Raw genomic sequence first — 21,939 nt, 5'->3', positions numbered from 1 at the left:
TGGCTAACAATCTGCCATGTGGCTGTTAACTCCTGCAAAGCTGTACAATTGTAGCACTATAATATAGAATATATATATATATATATATATATATATATATATATATATATATATATATATATATATATATATATATATATATATATATATACATACATATATATACATACATACACACACACATACATACACACACGGATTTATGAGACACAGTGAAATAGGATTATGTTGTTTGAATGGAATATATAGAGTTTGTATTCTGTGTCTTTAGTTTAAAATGTAAGTCCTGTAGTTTCTAAGGTATTTAGAGTGGATTGCGGAATGACTGAAAGTAGCTTGTAATTGGAAACTTTGAACTATTGCGGTTTAATGCTGGATAAATTGAGTTTATGGAATGATTGCTACTATGACAGCAACGTAATATACAAGGCTGAGTTTCAGACAATAGAGAGAATGGAGGTTGATTTAATCCCTTCATGCCCCAAGATGTCTGCCATTGTAAGTTAATATGATCATCATGACTAGACAAAATGGCTCATGTGTGAGGTAAATAATGTCTTTGCTGTGATGCTAGAAGTTTATATGTGAGATAAATGGTAGAAGTTTATATATAAGAAACAAGGAAGTTTATATGTGAATAAATGGTAGAAGTTTAAATGTCAGATAAATAGAAGTTTATATTATGAGAGGTTGTGAAATAAATGGAAGAGTGAAATGTGTTTTGAATGCTTAAAATGGAGTCTCTTCCCCACCACACAATACAGTCACCCACCTTTTAAACAATAAAGGGCTCACCGTGTATGCTCCGTAAACCTTACATCAACCTTATAATTCAAAACCTTTGCATGCAAATAAACACACGGAGACTTGTATAAGTTATTAAAAATTGCCAGAAATTTTATTATGATTTTAATTTTAACTAGACCTATGGTGGCGGAGAAAGGGCACTGCGAAACAACTCTCAAGCTGACAAACACTATCACGTGTGGACTGGCGCAAACCGCCGTACGTCCACCACCACGGGGAACAAATCCCAACATAACTTTTGCGCTGAGTTGGCGTCAGAGTGACTGCCCCCTTTAAAACTCACTCTGCCCTCCCTCACCGAGTCGAACAGGGACCCTCCTCACCGAAGGGCCAAAAAGGGAGTTACTGGTGCCTCAACGGGGGGCAGTGACCTACGACAACTACCAGTGCGCCCACAAATCAGCCGCTGAACGCAGTGCCTTCCTACCGCAACATAACCGAAAATACTACACAAAGGAGTGGGCGGGTGGGATCTTGTGCTGTGGAATGAACCAGAACAGGAAGTGCAGCCTCCTATATCAATCAAGGTCCCTCCCACTGGATTACACATTGGTCGGGCCAACCCATGTTAACACCTTCAGGTATTTGTACAGCTTACTACAAACCCTGTCGCCCTTTAAGTGCATTCGTCCTATTCAGCCTCATTTGTCATAAAGGGCTCACCGTGTATGCTCCGTAAACCTTACATCAACCTTATAATTCAAAACCTTTGCATGCAAATAAACACACGGAGACTTGTATAAGTTATTAAAAATTGCCAGAAATTTTATTATGATTTTAATTTTAACTAGACCTATGGTGGCGGAGAAAGGGCACTGCGAAACAACTCTCAAGCTGACAAACACTATCACGTGTGGACTGGCGCAAACCGCCGTACGTCCACCACCACGGGGAACAAATCCCAACATAACTTTTGCGCTGAGTTGGCGTCAGAGTGACTGCCCCCTTTAAAACTCACTCTGCCCTCCCTCACCGAGTCGAACAGGGACCCTCCTCACCGAAGGGCCAAAAAGGGAGTTACTGGTGCCTCAACGGGGGGCAGTGACCTACGACAACTACCAGTGCGCCCACAAATCAGCCGCTGAACGCAGTGCCTTCCTACCCCGCTGCGCCCCACAGACGCCGCAGCCCGCCACCACTAATCTAAACACGCCGAAACTCCACCGCAAATGCTATCTATAAACAACCCCATACCTTCCTCCGTTAGATGTACGCCATCACTTCTAAAACATTGAGGTGACTCTACCCCTAATCCCGGGTGATTGATAACTACACCTCCCATGGACCGCACTACTTTCCTAATGGCGCTATTCAGTTTCCTGACCATAACTGTCATCTTTTTTAAGGGGATAGTTGTTCTCCAAGCCAGCCGGGGGATTAATGCCAACCAACCAATGATGATATGTGGCCATGCCTCGTGAATTTGCCTAAGGTCTTCCGGAATCGAAATAATGAGCTCCAGAGACTTTCCTTTTCCCAGGTCATTGCCTCCCGCATGCACTACTAAAATATTTGGCGGGCCATGCTGTTTAATTAGCCTCGCCAACCATGGAACCAAATCAGGCCAACCTAATCCCCTTCTACCCAACCATCTTATTACGGTGCCTTCGTGATTCGGCATACTGTTAGACCTGGGGTGTCCAGCGGCCCAGAACACAAAGGAATGACCCATGATCCACACCATCTTAGTTGTAACACCATCACCTGGAATCAGAAAAACATTGTTACAAACATGCCACCATAATTTGGAAGACAGGCCAGGCATAGCATAAAAGCATGAGAAGGATAGTATAGGGGAAAACCGTACAACAGAGGGGGATCAGGGAAGAGGAACACAAATGGGGAGCAGGCCACCCAGACGAAGGTAAACAACACCCGGAAAAACCCCGGCAGCACACCACTAATCAGGACTTACGCCCAGGGAAACCCGGGTGAAAATCCCTTCGCGCCCCCGCTTCAAAGCGACGAGCGGAAAAGCCCAGGGTAGCCCACCAAATGGAGGGAGAAGGTGGGGTAGGGGAGGGCAGTGGGGGTGGTTAGGGTAACAATAAGAGAGTGAAATTGTAGAAAAAGAAAAACTGCAAGGCAACCTTTTGATTAGTGGAACAAAACATTTAAACATCAACATTGTCAATCCTGACATAAGATTTATAAGCCGTGGATTTCCAGCGGGCCAGAGCTTTTATCGTCTCAGTGGAGGATCCCGCCAAAGCAGCAGACGTGGCCGCCCCGATCTTGAACGAATGCGTTCCGTACATAGAACTGCTAGATTTAATGACTGTAGGGACTTCTGCATAATGGCCGAAAATTTATATTTCGTCATGGGCATGCCGTTATGGTGACATAAAAACAAACGAGCCTGAGGTCTCATATTCATAAACCGTGACACTAAATTAACCGGGCAGATGTTACCATTAGGCTGCCTATTTAACTGAACCCATGCTCCCCTGCCACTCTGATCAGTTTTAGATCTAATTATTTTACCTGAAACCACCCCTTCGCATAAGCTGACATGCTCTGCATTCCAACCTGACTCTTGATGCCCCCTGGATTTAGCCACCAATTCAGATACCAGAAAAGCACCGAAAAAAGCCATAGAGAACGCAGTGCTAAATAAGGTCTTCTCATATTCATCAACTGCAATCCCCCCCAGGGTCCCTATCAACTGGTCCAGAATATTGTTGGTGATAGGCAAGCGCGCATCCGCCTGCGAGGGTCTAGCCCTAGCCCACCCCTTTAGGGGCTTACTGATCATGAACCCCTTTGTGACATCCGTGTAACCTTGCAGCCTGGCCATGAAAGATATCCCCGCCAAAGTAGACGCCATAGAGGCTCTAGATTCCCCTTTGGAATAGCTCTCCCACATAAATGCTAACATAGCATCACGCTGACCTGCCTCAGATTGATCTTTTGCCCGCTGAATAGTGACCACCATCTCCATGATACCTGATACGTCCTCAGGGTGGAAGGGGCTACCGCCTGTTCTACGAGCCCCCTTATGCCGGCTTGATGATCTGCCAAACACAAGAGGGACACGGAATACCAACATTGTCCGCCTGATGAGCCATACTACGAAACTTGCTCCATTGTCCTCGGGACAAAGCATCGGCCAAACTATTTTGCACCCCTGGTACATGTCTAGCCCTGAAAGAAATATCGTACTGCAGGCAGCGCAACACTAGGTGGCGCAGCAGAGATATTGCATGATGGGAGGATGCGCTTTGTTTATTGATCGACTGGACCACCCCCAAACCGTCGCACCAGAAAACTATGTGCCTCCCCCGCAACGTGGACGCCCACAGTTCAATTGCCACGACAATAGGAAATAGCTCCAGGACCAACAAATTTTTGGTAATTCCTACCCTATGCCACTCCTCCGGCCAGCTTTCCGCGCACCAATGCCCGTCCAGGTAAGCACCGAAGCCGCATGCTCCGGAAGCATCCGTAAACAGGTCAATATTAACGTTTGTTACGGGTGGTGAAGGCCATATTCGTGTCCCGTTGAAATCACTGAGGAAGGTGAGCCAAATCTGCAAATCGTCCTTGATGACCCTAGAGAGACGCACGGCCGCATGCGGCCTGCTCCTCCCTGCAGTGGCTCTCTGTAGCTTTCTACAGAAAACTCTACCCATGGGAATCACATGGCAGGCAAAGTTGAACCTCCCTAACAGGGACTGAACCTGTCTGAGCGGGCTGGAGCTGGATTCCAACGCTTCTGCAATAGCTTCGCACATCTTGGACACTTTATCAGTTGGGAGCCTGCAAATCCCGGCCACCGTGTCGATCTCAATTCCAAGGAACGAGAGACACGTGGCTGGACCCTCCGTTTTATCCGCGGCAATGGGAACGCCTAGCACCCTAAAGAGAGCCTCAGTGGAAAAAAGCGTATCCCGACAACAAGTGGAATCAGGAGGCCCGATAACTAGGAAGTCATCAAGATAGTGTGCGATCCACCGACACCCCGTTCCCGCCTGAATGCACCAATGCAAGGAGCCACTGAACTTCTCAAATAGCGCACAGTATATCGAACATCCCATAGGCAGACAGCGATCGATATAGTATCCACCACGATGCCGAAAAACCCATGAATCGATACGACTCCGGGTGAAGGGGCAGTAACCGAAAAGCCGACTCAATGTCGATCTTAGCTAACAGGGCTCCCCTCCCACATTCCTGCACCAGTGCCAGTGCGGATTCAAACGATTGATAATTTACGGAACTAAGGGTGGCGTCTATAGCGTCGTTCCCTGACAGACCAGCCGGGTACGACAAGTGCTGTATCAACCTGAATTTACCCGCTGTCTTTTTGGGTACTACCCCTACCGGGGACAGAATAAGATTTTGAATGGGAGGAAGCGGGAAAGGGCCCACCATGCGACCCAGACCAACCTCCTTCGCGATTTTAGTGTCTAGGACTTCCGGGAGAGCAAGCGCCGATTTCAAATTGATCGGCGTCGCCGTAGAAATGCTGCCCTGCACTGGTAATTTAAAACCTATGTGAAAACCGTCATGTATGAGAGAAGCGGTGTCTCTGGGAACCAAGCGAGCCATTTGTCCAGCTCAGCCGAATCAATTGGCGATGGACCCCCGACTCGGCACAGCTGGGTTTGCACCTCTTCCACTACCCCCACTCCGTCGGGCCTTTGCACATTCGGTGGCTGGATGCTGACCTCCGCATGCCGTGCAATTGTGTTTAAATCGGCATGATGTGCCTCGCTGGCAGGCGCCTGCATTGAAATCAAAACATCGACCTTTTGTGGGGAGGGTTGCTTGAACCCTCCCCGGCCCTTAAAACCTCCTGCCCGTGTAACCCTCGGCCCCTTGACTGCTCGGTCTCATGAGTTCCAGCCAGGTGTCTATGTCTTTTGACCCCAGCGGGAGCTTCTCGCGACCGCTCATCCGCCCGCAGAAGGGCTCGTCATATGCTCCCCAGATTGAGGGGCCATCTTTTAACGCCATCCCGCTAATAAGATGCATATATCTCCACAACTCATCCTGCTCACCGGGCCTAGTTTCCAGGTAAATAGTAGCAAAAATAGAGAAGGAATTCGACCATCTAGTAAACAATCTGAACCTATCCTCCCCCATTCCGGACCTTTCAAAAGCCGCGGCAAGAGCCTTCTTTCCCTCCCCTGTCAGGGCGAACATGTCCACATACTTTCCGCGTCTAATCCTATCCCGTACACTCGGCCTAATACCGTGGGTTATCTCTAGGGTTTCAACCTGCCCTAAATCACTCCTAGCCACCATCCGGTCTTCGCCCCCCGACTGCGGTGCCTGTTTGCTGCGTTTACCTAGCAATTTAGTTTCCAATAGCTTGATGAGTTTTCTGGGCCTATCGCCCGAATCTGAGGAACCACTGCTCGTGGAAAGAACCGGTGACCCTAACAACTGTACATCGTGTGTGGTACCAGAAACGGACTCACCATGAGGAGCAGGATTCCCGGCCGCGACTGGTGCCTCCACAACACTGGCTGACCCCGGCTGGGCATCTGTTGATCCCGGGATTGGTTCCACACGAATCCCTGCCGACCTCTGGTCTCGAGACTCGGACCCGGAACGACCTCCACCGACAGCCCTCATCTCCTGGTTCGCGACCACAGGCTCTGAAACACAAAGTGGAGCAGTAAGCTGAGATCTGGGAAGGTAGTCCAGACGCCGCCGCGCCAATCCCAAGGCTGGGCCAGAGGGATCTAATCTGGAAGGCAAAATAGGTGATGGGCTATAGTAACCCCCCGATATGACCCGACGCTGAGGGGGGACCTCGTCGTACGGGGCCCAGTATGGTTCCTCGAAAAACCCACTTGGTCTGGACTGGGTGCGCCTCGGAGGGGACCATTGAGACGTATTACCGCCGCTGGAATGATGGTAATCGTATGCTAGATTATCTCGCGTGGGACCTGGCCTACATTGACTGGTGCTGGCATACGCTCCAGACGGCGATGGGGCCCGCCGGGACCTGTACGTCCACTCGCCTGTTGCTGGAAGAACGTGGCGGGAAAGAGAGGGCCTCACAGGCGCCGAGGGGCTGTCCCCAAAAACTTCCATGTTCCCCCTACTGGGCCTATCTGATCCCACGTGCCTTTGTCCCAGCCTGACACTCTGGACCCTGTCCGTCCCCGGTGTGTATGGTCTAAATGGGCCCATGTCAAACAAAGGAGCCCCCCCATGGTGAGCCCCCCAAGAAGAACCCCTGCCACTGTGGGGTAAAAAGGGGCTGGGCGGGAAATGCAACTGATGAGGGGCAGGGGGATTATAGGTCTGCATGTCCCCCCTGCGGGCCGAGATGGGTGGTGTGATGGGGCACTGGATAAACACCCCCAAGCCGGATCCCCTTTCCTCAACCAGCGGGCCGCTACCTACCCCCACTCTACCCTCCCCAGCACTGCCCCTGGATGGGGAAACATATGCAGCCTGGGCTGATGCAGGCATGACTCCAGCTGTATGTGACACAGGGGCACCCGCAGGCATATCCCCCCCACCGCTGCCGCTGGCTGAGGAGACCACAGCAGAGCAGGCTGGCGGCCTGGGTCTGCGCATGCGCGACCCAGATGCTGCCGCCGGCCGGGTCGAGCGACCCCGCCGCCCGCTATCAAGCACCGTTGTGCCAGAGGACCCTGGTGAGGAAGCGTGAGCCAGAATACTGGACTCACGCTGTGGAGGAGGAGGGGGACCTGTAACGGACAGGGCGGGAGGTGGGGCGGCGTGGACGGGGCATGATGGAAACGCTGGTGGGGGAGAAAGCTAAAATGAAGGGGAGAAAACGGACAAGGAACAAAAAATTAACTAAAGGAAAAAAGGGGGGGGAAGGGGGGAATAAACAGGGGAAAAAAGAAACAGGTGAAGGAGAGGGAGGGAAACAAGGGAAGGCAGAAGGAAATGATTGAACACAGAGGGCAGGAGGAAAAGCTGACAAGAAAAGGAGAGGGAAAAGGCAAAGATAGGAAAAGAAACAGGTACTTATCTGCTCTCTCTCTCTGATGTCTTCCTTCCCAGGCAATCTTGTGCTGTGGAATGAACCAGAACAGGAAGTGCAGCCTCCTATATCAATCAAGGTCCCTCCCACTGGATTACACATTGGTCGGGCCAACCCATGTTAACACCTTCAGGTATTTGTACAGCTTACTACAAACCCTGTCGCCCTTTAAGTGCATTCGTCCTATTCAGCCTCATTTGTCATAGGTGAAGATGACACACACACACACCCTTACACCACACAATAGCTTATCAATAGACACACAAAATGACTTGTATATTTATAAAACAGGCAATGAGTGTAATGTATTGTATGAACATCCATGCTATAACACCCATATTAATAGAGCATACGAAGCCTGTTGAGTTTGTATAATATACTCTGCATACGGTTTTAAAATACAGATGAGTTTTACTATTAGACTTGTTAATTAAGGATACAAAACATTTTAAATTAAGCAATTTGTGTGCAGTTTTCTTTGAAGATATAAGTATAAGTTATTATTTAAATATTGGTCCTTTGGATTTAGAAAGAATAAGAACTATATTTTAGGTTAAATAAGAACTACCTTTGCGAGGAGTTGGTTGATGGTAATAATCATAAAAAACATTATTAAATGGTCTCCATATATTTGCCAGACTATTAGGACACAGATACATAAACACCAAAATAGATACCCTTTTACAGTAACATCGACATAGTTTAAGACTTTGTCCTATGAAATACAAGTAAGTATTGGAAAGCAGTGCAAACATAGACCAAGGAGTGAGATCCAGTAATAGAGAAAGACTCCCACTGTCTTGCCTGTTCTGAGGAATGTGCAATATCTATGAAGGTGATCCTCCTGGAAAAGATGAATGTTTTGGTCTCCTGCAAATGTAGTCGATCCCTGGAGCCTATAGTATGTGTATTTGTGTATATCCTATTAGATAATTTTTTTCAAATGTACTTGTAAGAGTTTAATGGGGAAACTTGTTTGACCGCAACAAAAGAAGAGGATCGTGCAATGCCATTCCAAGAAGCTTGAACTGAGCAACATTCCCCGTTGTGAATGCAGGCTCAGCCAGATGAGCTATTGTATAAAGAATCCCAGAATAGGACCTGTAAAGTAACCTGTTTACCAACATCTGCCCCATAAACAACCCTAACATGATCTAACATAGAACGAGGACCTCAGGTGATCACCTCTGCTCCGTCCATAGCATGGAAGATCTGTCACATCAGTTCCAAGGCTGCTACTTCAGATCGTGACTGCTATGAAGTACTTATTAAATAGACTAGATCTTCAACATTTCTATTTTCTCTAAAACTAAAGTGCACAAGATCCTTTAATTTGTAGACAATATAAAAACATTTCTTTCACTTCTATTTTTAAGAGTGCTATGTTCCAGGGACTTGGAAAATCCTGAATAAAGGGTTTTCCATCATTTGTAGCACCATGCCTAAAATATACCAGGTTTATATATTACTATAGTGTTTCCCCACATGGTTTATGGCATTTACCTTTTTATTAGATTGCTTAGCAGTGCCGTTCACAATAACTAAAGAAGGAAACTCCGTGATCATGTCTGTGTAGAATATTACTGAAAACTAGCAATTATTAACTTTTTTTCCTTTCTTTTTGGCTTTCAGAACTTTCTGTATAAAGGGTTTCCTTGTATATTATTTGCAAATTGAGAGTGAGCACCCTTAATTTTGCTTAGGTTTGATGAAGTTCAAACATGTACAAAAAAAAAAGGTACATAGGTAGAAGACACTTACTAAATAAAGTCTTCTCTAAATTACAAAGCAACAGGGATAGGGATTCGACATTAAAATGTTAAGTGTATACAATAATTTCTAGTTTAGTTCCAATGTCCTTGTTGTGAAATATTATTTCTATAAATTGCACCTAAATGTGCACGTGACAAATTGTTCCAAATATTTACAATTCGCATTATAAATCAATAAAGTAGTTCCTATGAGCTTGCGTAATATTTATTGAGGTGAGACAAGAATATGTTAAGGCAAGTACAATTCATAGAGAAATCGAAGGATCCTGCAAAAATACTCTGGCTTTGTGCCAAACGGTTTGGTGAAACCAGCCCAAATTTTGTCCCTCAGGGAAGTAAACAAGAGTGTTAATGTAGGTTTTCCAAGATTCAAAGAATTTTTGAGTATGCTTTTATTTCTGAAGGGACGTCTCCAACCAGTCCATCAGTATAATGAAAAACATTTTCTCATTAAAAATTTCAAGTGTGGGGGGCAAACTTTGCACCTACATGTGGAGAACGCACTTTCTGGCTGCTGCCAAAATCCGCATTAGTATTTTTCTGCTTCCTTTAGTGGATCTCACATTTTGTGGCAAGATTCCCAAGATAGCCCATTCAAATGTAAAGGACAGAAAATTTACTAATTCTGCCATGGTGATTTTCCACACACGGATACAAAAGACCTTAACAATGGGTCAGGCCCAGAAGCAATTAAATAATTCATCCTGAGGCTTGCCGTACTTGGGGCAATCAGAGACACCTATGAAATACTTACGATGAGGAGAAACATTTCCACATATGTGGAGGCGGGGAAGAATTTAATAGATGTACTAAGGGTTTGAATAGTATGTCATTATTTAATTCAGGGAACTACAATAACCACCGACTAAGCCCCATCTTAGTCGGGCCTAGAAGTTTCTCAGAAAATTAAAATGTAAAGAGATTGCCCTCTAGTTTTGTTTTATTTACAAAAGCAATCATGCAATTACAAGATCCTATAAATTAAAGAAGTTTTTCACCCAAACTTTATAGTTTTATGAATGGACCCTATTCTCAACTGGCAGAACATTGGGAGAGCCTTGCCAAATTCCACACAGTTAATTATTTCCTCATTTCTGTGTTAAAAAACATCTATGCATTAGATGTTTCCTTCCTGACCCAATCAAATCTGAGCCTCTCCAAAACTGTGATTTATTTTTTTTATTTCAGCATACCTATCTGACAAATACAACGCTAATCAAACCATATACAGTTCTTGTACACAGTACCTCATGGGAATCATATGATGAGTCTGTAGACCAGTGTTTCCATGCAGCCTATTTATTAAAAATGGGTGAAAGGGATAGAGAAACCTATCCCTATCTCCACTTATCACAGTAATAGAAAACCTTCTATTTCCATGATTTATTAATAAAATTTTCACCAGAGATACTGGCCTGTGAGAGGTAAGAGTTGGTTTGCTAGGCCAGTCTACAGGCATATGGGCATTCATGACTCAGATAGTCGGTTCACGCCTGTCCAGTAGAATTAAAGAACAGACTGTGTTGCCAAGGGAACCCATCCATCAGAGAGCCAAGTAGCTACCTGTGAACCCTGAGCCAATGACTGCATTATATTATACAAGTTAACCCGTGCATGATACTCATGCATTCTAGTCAAATCAAGCTACTTAAGGTCTTAAAAAGGTTCTTGTCATGCATTTGGGCCTAGCCCAGGCCTCCTTACTTCCCGACGCAAGCGGCCTTTTTAATGTGTGTTCATGAGGTAAAATTACCTCACGAAAATGAGTTTGACCCCTCAACTCGTAAATTTAGCCTTTACTACCCCTCCCACGGGGGGAAGGGGGGATGATGGAAGTTAACTGACTTGACTATTCTAATTTTTTTGTCAAATAATGTCAGTATACCAAATTTCAGGTCAACTGGATGAGCCCTTTCTGAGAAAAGTTTTTTCCACACACACACACACACACACACCTCTACACATGTGTGTTCATGAGGTAAAATTACCTCACGAAAATGAGTTTGAGCCCTACCAAATTTCAGCCCTTTTTGAATTTTTTTTCCCACACACACTAAGAATTTAGTAGGTCAGTGTATAACTCTGCCCAGCAGGTGGCGCTGCAACTTTTTTTCCACACACACACACAGACAGACGCCACTAAGCATTTATATATTAGATTGTTCAAATGGTTGACTGAAAGACTCTGCAGAATTCATCTTGTGAGGCAGTTAGTGCTGAGTCAGTTATCTGATTGTACAAAACTTTATTCAGGCTCACTATTAAAGTTAACTACTACAGACGCAAATAGACAAATACCAGGGCAAACTTAGTCAGGTAAATTACCTACCAGTATGGATGTGGGAGGAAACTAGAACACAGGACGACTCAAACTCCAAGTAGAAAGTACCAAGGTTTGCAAATGAAAACAGCAGCAATGCTAACCAGTGTGTCACCACATATTGAATGTAGGCAGGGACTTAAGTTTTTTTTGTGAATAAAAGTTTAATAAAAAGGTTTTTACATACAGCAGTAGAATTAAATACTAATAAATAAATTTATATCCCACTTAAAAACACAAACTGTCAAAAGGGAGATAAGTGGTGTTTAAAGGTTCATTTTTCAGTAAAGTCAAAATCTGCAAAATATGAAACAGGATTTGTAAGGCACAGTCAAGATATAGGGTGCACATATAGCCCCATGTATCCTCCAGCTTCTCTCCACACATTCAGTCCCGTGTGTTGCCATGTCGCTTTCTACCTTTGGAAACACTGCCAGAATACACCCTTTTCTACCTTACCAAAACTCTTATCCATTTGCTTAATATTTCCTGCATTGACTACTTCAACTTCCTCTTATTGGGCATTTCCCTCACCCATCTATCAATGGTAAAATATATCCTCCATAGCGAGATGATCTCAGTTGCAGCACTCTGCAAATATCCACACAGAGTTCCCATTACCTCCAGAACCCAAATCAAGCTACTTACCTGCACCAACACCTCCCTGCAGGGGCGGAACCCTTCATCATTGAGCCCCATGGTAAAGACTGGTTAGCCTCCTGGGTCCCCCCGCTTTCTACCAAACATGCGCAGTCGGCGCATGCGCCACTCAGAAATTGACTTTGCTCATGTCAGAACAGAGTGGTACACTCAGGAAGTGAAACAGGGGTCTCCAACTGGGGCATTGCTGGACCCCTCACCTCCAAATCCCCCAAAGGCCGCACCCATCCCCACAGTAGTTTCACCATTGCCTCCCCCTAATACATCTCTGACCTCGCCACAAGATAATCTCCCTCACGCCATAGACCTGCACCTCCTCTCCAATACCCACCTCTCACTCCCACCTCCAAGAGTTCTCCAATACTGCTACCCAATTATACCGCCAACTTTCAATTTTTCAGGTGCTCTCTTAAAGCCCACCTCTTCACTATAATTTATCCTACTCCCATCCTCTGGGTGTACTACAAGATAAAGTTCAAATCTGAACTTTAAATCCAGCTAGCTCCTATTGTCTCAGCAATGCCCTCTGCCTGTAGACTGTTAGCTCACACTAGCATAGCCCTCTATCTCACATCTGCACTTTCTTTGTCAATGTCGTTTGTACTTGTTCTGTATTTCAATTTTGTTTGCCTATAGGCTTTGAGGACACTGCAGGGAACTGTGAAAGAACTAGCAACATCAACATTTACTGAAACAAACTGAACATTATTTTTCTTGTGCTATTTTTCAAAATAAATGTACACGACATATAATCAATTATCCTTAAAACAGTACCACAGAAAGAAAACTATTCACTGTTTGACAATGTTCCTTTCAATGACAAACTTGGGTCAGTATATTTAACAAATTCTCTATATCTAACCTTAGTGGGGAATTCAATTGGCAGTGAGGTGTCTCCGGAACAGTCCACTGAGACACATCACTTCAGTTTGTACGAACATCTTCCTAATTTTTCCCTTGTATCCCACAAGGAATCTGAGATGCATTGAGTTAGCAAAGGTTACAGCCCAAAACCTGGCAGCTGTGGATGAATGGATTTATGTTGGATTTTATGGAACACGAGGGAAAATAAGCAGAAGTTTCTGTACCATGCTGGCCAGCAATGTGCGCAGCCAGACATCGCAGCCAATTGAATTCCCATCTTACTGTCAGCTCCTTGTGATGCTGTGCAAATCATTTTCTTTAAGAGACACCACAACATTGATGGGAAATAACAGCCAAGAGCTTGGAGTCAATGCCTGAAAATATTTAAATAGTGTTGTGTATTTAAGTTGTTATGATACATACTAACCCTATTTTTCTATTTCATATTTGTATTTGTCTAATGTAAATAAGTATTATGATAATGTATAAAAACCTTCTTGTTACAGGACTTTACTTCTGTGAGGGTGTTACTAGGGTAGCTAGCAGTCCTACCTGTAAGCCAAATAATAATCACCATAATATTGGGTGAGCACTGATTGTCAACAAAAATCCCTTCTTTCACAGCTTCCAGGTTTGGGGCTCTCGCCTTTACCAACTCAATGCATCTAAGATCCCCTGTAATTTTTTAAGTCAAGTGTGGGAACCCCTAAATTCCTTTTTTTTTTTTTTTTTTTACATACTAGATTGTACATGTTGGACAGGTCAAAAATAAACCACTGAAATCATTAAAGTAGACCTTAGTTTATGAACTCAACCAAGCAGTGGAATGATAACTTCAGAAAAGACCTAATAGGATCAGTGATCTTATTAGCTAAACCACTTAAAATATTCCTATAACACATACACAAGCTAATGTGAACATTTCCATTACATTTCAAAAACAAATCAATAAAAATGCATTTAACTAATCGTACTTCTACCTACAAGGAAGTTTAGTAAAAATCTACAAAATCATCATCAACAGCAGCTATTTATATAGCGTTAATGTCGCAGCACTGTACAGAGAACTCACATCAGTCCCTGCCCCATTGGAGCTTACAATCTAAATTCCCTAACATACACATATACAGACAGAGAGATAATAAGGTCAATTTAATAGCAGCCAGTTAACCTACCGGTATGTTTTTGGAGTGTGGGAGGAAACCAGAGCACCTGGAGGAAACCCACACAAACACGGGGGGAGAGCATTGTCACACTTCAATGAAGAAATCACAGCTAAGGTACCCAGAATATGGTGAAACAAACAATGTTTATTGTAGGATGGTACGAACCGGATAATGTATGTATAGAATGAGGATTGCAGGGAGATGCAGAAAGCAAATACCAGGAAAACGGCTGATGTAGGTGAACAGGTAATATGCAGAAATCTCAGGGAACAAGTGAACCAAGAGCACAGTAGGAAACAGCACAGCTACATACAACAGCAACAACAGCAATGACCAGCAGGGTATACTGGAAGTGGCAGGTATAAGTAGAAAGACACCCAGGTGCAAGAAGTTAACCCCTAGTAAGAAAAGGAAAGGCACAATAGCAGCACCTTGTGAACAGAGGCACTGCAAATAATACATTAAAGTTCAAAGTCCAGGAGGCAGGAGCTGCCAATGCAAGCAGCATGCAACACAGAGGGTTGCAGGCAGATCATGACAAACATACAAACTCCACACAGATAAGGCCATGATCAGGAAACAAACTCATGACCCCAGTGCTGTAAGAAGTGCTAACCACTAAGCCACTGTGCTGCCCATTACAACAAACATATTTTTCTATTAATAATAAAGAAAAATAACCGTACCTCATGCTTCAAGTCTATTGTAAAATCAGAACTGGGTGGATCCTTAGATAAGATCTCTGCAAGCCTAGAAAATACAAAGCAAAATGTTTCCCATTATGACAATTACAGATATGGCAATAAACGTTGTTGAATTATACATTGGAAAATGTTACAGAAACCAAACTAATCTAAAATGACATTTTATGACATGGGTTCCATTACACTTCATTTATAATACAGACACGATTGCCAACAGCAATTACACTTAATCTCATAAAATGATTTAATTGCAAAGCCTTTAATTCAAAATATCTTGCAATAAAAAATACAATTAAATATACAAAACTATATTAGAAAATTATTAGCTATTAAACTCGTAAAAAGAAGAAAAGATCCAATACGCACAAGGGACTAGATTTACTAAACTGCGTGTTTGAAAAAGTGGAGATGTTGCCTATAGCAATCAATCAGATTTTAGTTTTAATTTATTTAGTGCATTCTACAAAATGACAGCTAGAATCTGATTGGTTGCTATAGGCAACATCACCATTTTTACAAACCCGCATTTAGTAAATATACTCCAAGGTCTGTTTCATCATGTATTTAATACATTATAAGTATAGTTTTTGGAATAAATGAGTTCTCACATCTTAAAACAATTGAATATTTTCCGTTTAAAACAACAAATATGTCCTCAATTAAAAAAATAAAAATAAGCATTTTTTCCCCCTCTCTCCACTTTGCATCATAGCAACACTGGTAAGAATGTCAGTACATGTTTAATAGGATAAAATAAGAAAAGTGTTAGGTTTGTATTGAAAAATAAATGGTCACATTCTATTGTGCAAATTGCTGCATTAAGTTTCGGTATGTTAGTAAATCAGTTTTATAATAGGACAAATAGAACCTGATCATCATCAACATTTCTTTATATAGCACCACCAATTCCGCAGCACTGCACAGAGAATATCTTGTCATTCACATCAGTCCCTGTCCCATCGGACCAGTATGTTTTTTTGAGTGATGGACGTAACCGGAGGACCCGGAGGAAACCCATGCAAAAACGGGGAGAACATACAAACTAAATACAAATAAGGCCCTGGTTGGGGATCAAACTCATTACCCCAGACCTGTGAGGCAGAAGTGCTAACCACTTGAACTACTTTCAAAAACTGCTTAAGGGATCGGTTAATTCCAATAGAGAATATGTTAATATTTTCATCTAAATCACCCTTCGTAACAGATCCTCCTGCCCCTTTCTACTTCAACTATGAACGCATAAAATCAGGAGAATATTAAAGTTTATTCACTAACAAGTCTACCTTATGGAACACTGCTGCATGACTGACAGAGTCAGATCCACTCCCCTATGGCATACATTGAAGAAAAAGGCATCAGCAACGTAGGACTACAAATATCCTAGACCTGAAATACCACATCTAGAGGGTGTACCCGGAGAATGATAATCAATGGCTTATAACCTAACTTGACTAAAGTTATAATTTGTGTCCTCCTGGGCTACATATTGGTTTGTTGTTTAATGGATTTATAGGGAACCTTGCGCAATGTGTTTCTGAGCACATTTACTGAAATTATGGTTCAGCAAATGTTGCCTATTGCCGACAATCATCATAAGAGTATCCGCCATAGAGGTGCAAGTAAATATTAGTGTAGATTCCAGCCATAACATTGGTGCGAGGAGTCTCCCCGGACGTACCGAAGACATCTTCGCCAAACTGAATGAAGTGAAGATGAAGTGAAGATTCTTACCTGAAACATCCTGCAAAAACACATATGGGTGAATTCAACTTGAAACAATATGCCCCAAGACATCATTGCGATGTCCAGCTGCGCACATTATCACTTATTACTGCAAGGAATATCAGGTCATTTTTCTGAGCACCTCTATGGGGTTCAAGAAATAATGAGTGGAGATACATCGCCATGGAGTCCATTCAGGAAGCACTCTGCGACACCGTGTTCAGAATTAAATTACCCCCCCCCCCCCCCATAGTGCGAGGTTCCTACACAACCTCACAGCTAATGATGTTTGTGTTTACATAAAATATTAAGGTTGATGCATGACATCCTGAAAAAGGGACATAGACAAATCTTATATATAAAATTCATTGGTCTGTTTGTTTGTCTGCCTGTCCGGTTATGCATTCAGACACCCGATTGGGGTGAAACCAACGTGAGGTAGCCCAGTTGGATCCTGGCCATGTTTTATGGGAGTTAAGGCCCAGTCGGACCTCCTGTTGCTGTACGTTGGGCAGAACTTTGACCCAGGTGGCCTGTTCTGAGCCTTCCACTGGATGTTTCCGTGGCAAAACTGTGATCTTACCTTGGTTGCTTTCTGTGGTGTTTACAGGCCATGATGTGTTGCTTGGAAGTGTTGTCGCTAGTGTTTTGTCTCCTTCTTGTTTGGCAAACTTGTGCTCTTTATTTTTATAAAAGCAAATAACGGACTGCAAACATTACAGAAAACTACCAAGGTAAAAACACAGTTTCATCATGGACACACCCCACCGACTTCCATTGGTGTTCGCTGGCCAGAACTGTGATACAGGGACATTTAATATAAAAAAGAAAAAAGATCTAGATTGATTTGAAAGATTTATTTTAAAAAAAGATTTGGTAGGTACGTATTTTTTGGAGATATAAAACAAAATAAAAACGACACTGGGCAGCCACCTCATGGGTGTGTTGGAAGAGCTGCTAAGCCACTAATTATTTTTAAAATCTAGAGTTCCATCCAACTCATTGATAACTTAATAACTTAAAGATTTAAACCCGGGCAATGCCGAGTACTTCAGCAAGTTGTCATATAAATGAAAGGTTTGAGCATGCGTTGAACCATAATAAAATGTAATACTTGTTTTTTTTGTTTGTGTTTTTACAACTTTGTTTTAACAATATTTTTTTTTTTTCCCGGCATAGAATAGTATTATCATGTCCACAAAGACACTTGACCGATATGTAAAATAAACCAAAGATGGTGTCAAAATACAGAAATAAATCTTCATGAAAGAAAATGTTTTTCGTTTGACCGCAATGAGGCTTATTTATTAATAAAACAATTAAAAGGACTAAAAAAACAAAATCGGAACATATGTGAATACACGATTAAAAGACTATTCCTAACTTAAATAGGACTGCATTGCAGTACCTAAATGATTACAATATCAATCAGCAGTAGCTATTTAAATCGACCGTTCGTAATTATATCCTCTGAGATCTCAACTCAACGTTCCACCTCACATCTCTATTACTAACATGAGATCTGCCTCTTGTAGACACTCATTGAGATAAGCAATATATATTAGGGCAGGGGTCCTCAAACTTTTTGAACAGGGGGCCAGTTCACTGTCCCTCAGACCGTTGGAGGGCCCAAATATAGTAAAAAGAAAAACTATGAACAAATTCCTATGCACACTGCATATATCTTATTTTGAAGTGAAGAAACAAAACTGGAACAAATACAATATTTAAAATGAAGTAAAGTTAAATCAACAAATTTACCAGTATTTCAATGGGAACTATGGGCCTGCTTATGGCTAAATGTCTGGTTCCATATTTTTCACTGCTAGTCGTAACAAGTGATGCAAGTGTACATCCGTTAGTCTTGATCTGGTTGGAGATTTCAAATGTTTCATTCTAGAAAAAGTCTGTTCACAGACATAAGTGCTGCCAAAGATGGTTGCCATTTTGAGTGCATGGTTCCTGAGATGAGGATATGTCTCAGAGGGGAGAGATGCATAGAAATTATGAAGGCTGCTTGACTTGAATGCGTCTTTCAGAGAGTCACAATTCTGCAGTTCAGCCAGTTCCATTTGGTAAATTGTATCCACATTTTCAATGTCAACAGAAAATGGGTTACGGAAAAGCTGTATGTCCTGTTCATGGAGATGAAGCTCTTTAAATCTAAATTGGAACTCCTTTTGCAATTTTTCCAGTGAATCCACACATGTTTTGTTTGGGAATGCAATCAATGGTTTTTCCGCTAACAGATTTTGAGTTGTGGGGAGATGGCAGAAGTTTTCCTCCTTCACTTGTTTGATGAGGAGGCCTAATTTTACTTCAACTGCTTTGACATGTGATTGCATATCACAGATGAGCTTCCCTTTTCCTTGAAGTTGCATATTGAAATTGTTGAGTAGCTCTGTTACATCTGTCAGAAAGGCAAGGTGCCATTTCCATTCTGCATCATTGAGCTCTGGTACTTCTTTGTTGTTTGAAAGCAGAAAAGTTGTAATCTGTGGAAGCAAGTCATAGAAATGTTTCAAAACTCTCCCTCGACTCAGCCAACGGACTTCTGTGTGATACAGAACATCTTCACAGTCAACATTTAGCTCAGACAGAAATTCCTGAAATTGTCTGTGGTTTAGTGCATGAGCCCTAATGAAGTTAACACAAGATACCACAATTTTCATAACAGAGTCCCACTTCAGTGATTTACTACACAGCGCTTGTTGGTGGATGAGGCAGTGTATGGCTATTGGATCAGAATGGTTATGTTTGTCCATCTCTTGTTTAATGCGAGCAATTACTCCTTTCTTAGACCCCACCATGCTAGGAGCACCATCAGTTGTCACGCTGGCTAGTTTAGCCCAGTCCAGCTCCAAACTATTCATAGTTTGGCAAACCTTTTCATAGATATCCTCTCCTGTAGTTGTTCCTTTGATGCTTTGCAGTGCAGCAAACTCTTATGTGACTTCGAAATAATCATTCGTCCCACGAATAAAAATTAGAAGTTGTGCAGAATCACAAACATGTGCCAAGGAAAAATATGAAAGTTTTTTTGTGGAGTTTTGCAAATGCTGATGCAAATTGTCTCCCATTTCTTCAATCCTCCGTGTAATTGTAGGTCCTGAAAGACTCACTGTACTAAATAAATCGGCCTTCTCTGGACACATCTCTTTGGCAACAGAAAGAAGGCATTCTTTAACAAATTCTCCCTCCACGTATGGTCTGCCAGTGCGTGCTATTAGCTTGGCAACTTAAAAACTTGCTCGCAGTGATGAAATATTTAGCTGCTTCTGCTTCACAAAAGTATTTTGCTGAGTTGTCAATGTATTTTTCAGTTTTAATATTTTATCTTTTCTCACTTCTCCAACCAAACAATCATATTTATCTTTATATTGAGTTTCATAGTGTCAACGCAAATTATATTCTTTGAACACAGACACTATATTCTGGCATATCAGACATACAGCTCTTTCCTTGTACTGTAATCATAAGTCCACTGTTCTTTGAATATCCTACACTCTGAGTCAATTTTTATTTTTCTTGACATCATTGTTTCCTAGGGATTCCAAATTGCTATTAGTAAAATACCAATATATATATATATATATATATATATATATATATATATATATATATATATATATATATATATATATACATATATATACATACAGCGCTACAAAAACAATATACCAGCAATAACTTTGCCCACACAGAGACATACAGACTGCAATGCCCATCATTGCAGTCCGATTGGTGAAACTCCGCTTTTACCTCAGGCTCACACTGAGGTAATAATGCTCCCAACTTCCTCCAAGCTGCCTCTGCGCTGTGATGCCTCCGGTCCCCGCACTCTCTCTCCCGCTCTTCGCGCTCCCGCTTCCGACCTTCACTGCCCACAAGTCACCGCTCAGGCGGCCCTCCCAAATGCCCTGGCTTCCTCTGAATCCTGGGAGATAACAGTTGACAACAATTCTCATGATCCAGCGCTTCAGCCGGCCAGCCAATCGGCGGCGGCCGCCGCCCCCTATCCCACCAATGACCGCCCTTCTCATGTAAAAAAAAATGACAGACAGGCAGCGGCGGCATAAACACCCGGCGGGCTATATAAATGTCCTCAGCGGGCCGCATGTGGCCCGCGGGCCGTAGTTTGAGGACCCCTGTATTAGGGCATCTGTATCAAGCACAAGGTTGATTGGCTACAGTGGACATTGGTAACAGTATTCAGGATCCAGAAAATCCCTAAACTATCTGACAGATTATATCAAGTATTTATGCAGCAACTTTGAGCTGTTCTGTGGAGACAAATGTCAAAAACAGCAGCGGCTGTACATTTTTTTATCCCTGCATAAAAATGTACAATTACCTCCAAAATCCATAGGACATTGATAAATAGACCTGGCTGACCTGTAGAATACGGAAGCCCTGACATGGACCGTGGCAGTGAAAGGGTTAACTGTCTCCTACAGTAACAGCAAAGGAATTATGGAATGTTTTCCTACAAGAATTTTTGCTGTCAGATGCAGCAGATGTTTTCCATGCAAAATAGAAAACACAAGATGACTGGCATTAACTGTGACAAATGAGTGTGATGATCCCAGGGATAGTCTGTTTGCCAGCATGGAGTCAGCTGAGAATTGCAATGATTTATTGAGGACTGTGGATTATGGATAAAGTGGAACTTGATGGACACAACCTCTTCAACCTAAATAAATACTTCATTATATAGCATTACAAAATTACCCACTAACCTCTATCACTTTTGAAGAAAAAAAAAACTATTTGAAAAATTATCCCCCCACCCTTATCTGAAAAGTGGAGGTGTCTCCCCTTGTTTCTCAGTCACTGGTGTGTGTCCTGCTCTGAAGTCCTCCTTTCTTGAGGGCTAATTTGATCATGCGCTCCCTTAGAGCAGAGGAAGAGACAGGAGGTACACCCACATCTTCTTAGAAAGTGGATT

At 42.8% G+C, this 21,939-nt stretch overlaps 1 protein-coding gene across 2 annotated transcripts in view; it reads right to left on the bottom strand.

Annotated features, from left to right (window-relative positions):
- The window catches only part of B3GLCT (beta 3-glucosyltransferase), a 299,136-nt gene that overhangs the window by 70,627 nt on the left and 206,570 nt on the right, over positions 1–21,939 (bottom strand). For both annotated transcript variants that reach the window (XM_075198956.1, XM_075198957.1), the window contains one exon: positions 15,252–15,315. In XM_075198956.1, the coding sequence (XP_075055057.1) occupies positions 15,252–15,315 (64 nt within the window). The remainder of the gene's footprint in view (positions 1–15,251; positions 15,316–21,939) is intronic.

This window comes from Mixophyes fleayi, chromosome 2 (genome assembly GCF_038048845.1).
Source record: "Mixophyes fleayi isolate aMixFle1 chromosome 2, aMixFle1.hap1, whole genome shotgun sequence".
NCBI classification, from domain to species: domain Eukaryota; kingdom Metazoa; phylum Chordata; class Amphibia; order Anura; family Limnodynastidae; genus Mixophyes; species Mixophyes fleayi.
This window is presented reverse-complemented; position numbering and strand designations above follow the sequence as displayed.